This window comes from Stylophora pistillata, chromosome 3 (genome assembly GCF_964205215.1).
Source record: "Stylophora pistillata chromosome 3, jaStyPist1.2, whole genome shotgun sequence".
NCBI classification, from domain to species: domain Eukaryota; kingdom Metazoa; phylum Cnidaria; class Anthozoa; order Scleractinia; family Pocilloporidae; genus Stylophora; species Stylophora pistillata.
In genome coordinates, this window is record NC_142521.1 from 8,800,109 (window position 1) to 8,802,500 (window position 2,392).

General features: G+C 41.8%; 1 protein-coding gene across 2 annotated transcripts in view; it reads left to right on the plus strand.

The window, feature by feature from the left end:
- The first annotated feature begins 1,802 nt into the window (after positions 1 to 1,802).
- LOC111322233 (ribosome quality control complex subunit TCF25-like) overlaps positions 1,803 to 2,392 on the plus strand; it is a 65,132-nt gene continuing 64,542 nt past the window's right edge. Inside the window, exon 1 of one of the 2 annotated variants that reach the window (XM_088751645.1) lies at positions 1,803 to 2,004. In XM_088751645.1, the coding sequence (XP_088607771.1) occupies positions 1,858 to 2,004 (147 nt within the window). In that variant the 5' untranslated portion in view covers positions 1,803 to 1,857. The remainder of the gene's footprint in view (positions 2,005 to 2,392) is intronic. The other variant, XM_088751644.1, reaches the window with a different exon arrangement.

A 2,392-nucleotide genomic window follows, 5' to 3' on the forward strand; every position in this document is an offset into this window, starting at 1 on the left:
CAGAGGTGGGCGACTTCCCATCCTCGGAGACCCAGGGGCAGTGAGTCGATTTCAAGTTAAGGGCAGAAGAGCCCCTGGGGACATTGTCTTACAAGACTAGTTCTAAACGGTCGCAGTCGTTCTGGCATCTGATTGGTGCCAGAAAATCTTTGTGTTTTTCTGCCCAATCAGAGGGAAGTGTCGTTTGGAGTCCTTTCGTGTGTTTTAACACGCACATATACAACAAGCTCTGTTGCTCGCTATGTTTGTCTCGGCCGTGCGACGAAGCTTTGCGCGAGGGGAAAAGTTTCAGTCTCAGCACACAGTGTAAGAGAAATCGATCAGATTGTCTTCGAAATCTTACCGGAAATTATACTGAATATTTTCGCAGGTATCACAAGAGAACGAGTTTAAAAGTTTGCGAGGTTCGTTTTAAAACATAATAGTTGCAGGCATTGATATGTCGCATTAAACGTTAGATGAGATGTAAGCTTAAATATTTTTAGATTTTTTGTACAATTTGTTGTGATTGAAACTTTTCCAAGCCCGTGAAGTTATTTTGTCGCACGGGCCACGCAGGTATGTCAAGCAACTGGCGCTTACGTAGCTTTCTGTGCGCGCCAAATTCTAATCGTTGCTTTGTAGTAAATTCTTTACAATATGGCCAAACTTGCAGAGAACGTTAAGTACGTGGACGACCTCCAGCAAGCCCTTAAAGAAAGCTTAGCTGTGTTTCCGGTTAGCTAATTAAAATCTGAACAAAAACTAATCATCGAGAACATCGTGGAAAGGAGATATGTTTTCGGACAGTTACCGAAGGGGTTTGAAGAAAGTTAATCTTTCAACTGCTGCGTTGAGTGTTCAAATTCTTGAGCTCGAAAGGCCACGGATCCTCTTCTAGTCCCATGGTCATTGTCACTTCACCTCTTTTGTCGATAGTTGAAGACCAAGTTAATTACCTTTGATCATTGGGAATCGATGCTGCTTTCATTGGGGAAAACAAAACCAAAGACAAAGAAATATTGGATGGAAAGGGCGAGCTTGCCTTACTGCAAATGTCAGCTTAGTACAGGGTTATCTACCCACATCTAATAAACAAAAGTTTCCACGTTCAGCTTTTTTTTTTAATTTTTCAAGCGAAGATTAGATTAGATTTTGGCCGGGCGTGCACAAAAAAATGCGTAAGCGCCATTGTTCGACATACCTGCGTGGCCCGTGCGACGAAATAGCTTCACGGGATTGGAAAAGTTTCAGTGACAGCAAATTATCCAAAAAAATCTTGAAAGATGTAGGCTTACATCTCATCTAACGTTTAAAGCGACATATCAATGCTTTCGACCATTGTGTTTTATACGAACCTCCCAAACTTTTAAACTCGTTCTCTTGTGATACCTGCGAAAGTATTTAGTATAATTTCCGGTAAGATTTCGCGGACAATCTGATCGATATCTCTTACATTGTGTGCTGAGACTGAAACTTTTCCCCTCGGGCAAAGCTTCGTCGCACGGCCGAGACAGACATAGCGAGCAACAGGCTTGTTCAATATGTGCATGTTAAAACACACGAAAGGACTCCAAACGACACTTCACTCTGATTGGGCAGAAAAAAACAAAGATTTTCTGGCACCAATCAGATGCCAGAACGACTGCGACCGTTTGGAACTAGTCTTGTAGGACAGTGTCCCCAGGGGCTTTTCTGCCCTTAACTTGAAATCGCCTCACTGCCCCTGGGTCTCCGAGGATGGCGACTTCCCGGTTTGCACGTTACACCGCGTGACACTTCAGGCGTGATGCAGGCGTGGCGGCTAAGTGAAAAGCGCACGGCCGCAAAGCCCCGGAAGAAAAAAAATTAAATTCAGGGGACAATAGGAGTCTAAAGATGTCCTCTCGCGTTTTAAGGAAGCTACAAGGTGAAAAGGAACTAGAAATATCGCATGGGGATGAAGAGGATGAAGATGATTTTAACCTTGCGACTTCAGTTAAGTCAAAAAAGAAAGGAAAACCTGTTGTAAATCCTTTTGATTTGGTGAGTGCTCCATGGATCTGATACTTGTGTTGATAATTTGTGAAACAACACAAAAAACTTTGTTACCTCTCTTTAAGCGTCATTGACATTGTTAATAAAAAGTTTCGTTTATCTATTTATTTTTTCGATGAAGCGTATCCAATTTATTCTTGCATTTGTCAAATCTATCCATTTATTTTCCATTTACTAGTTAGGAGTCCATGTATGACCCCATAAAATGTCCTGAGCTCGCTATATACCTTTCAATGTATTCCAATGTATTCCCATGTATTCCAATGTATTCCTACGTATTCCCATGTATTCCTACGTATTCCCATGTATTATTCCCATGTATCCTACGTATTCCCATGTATTCCAATGTATTTCCATGTATTCCCATGTATTCCAA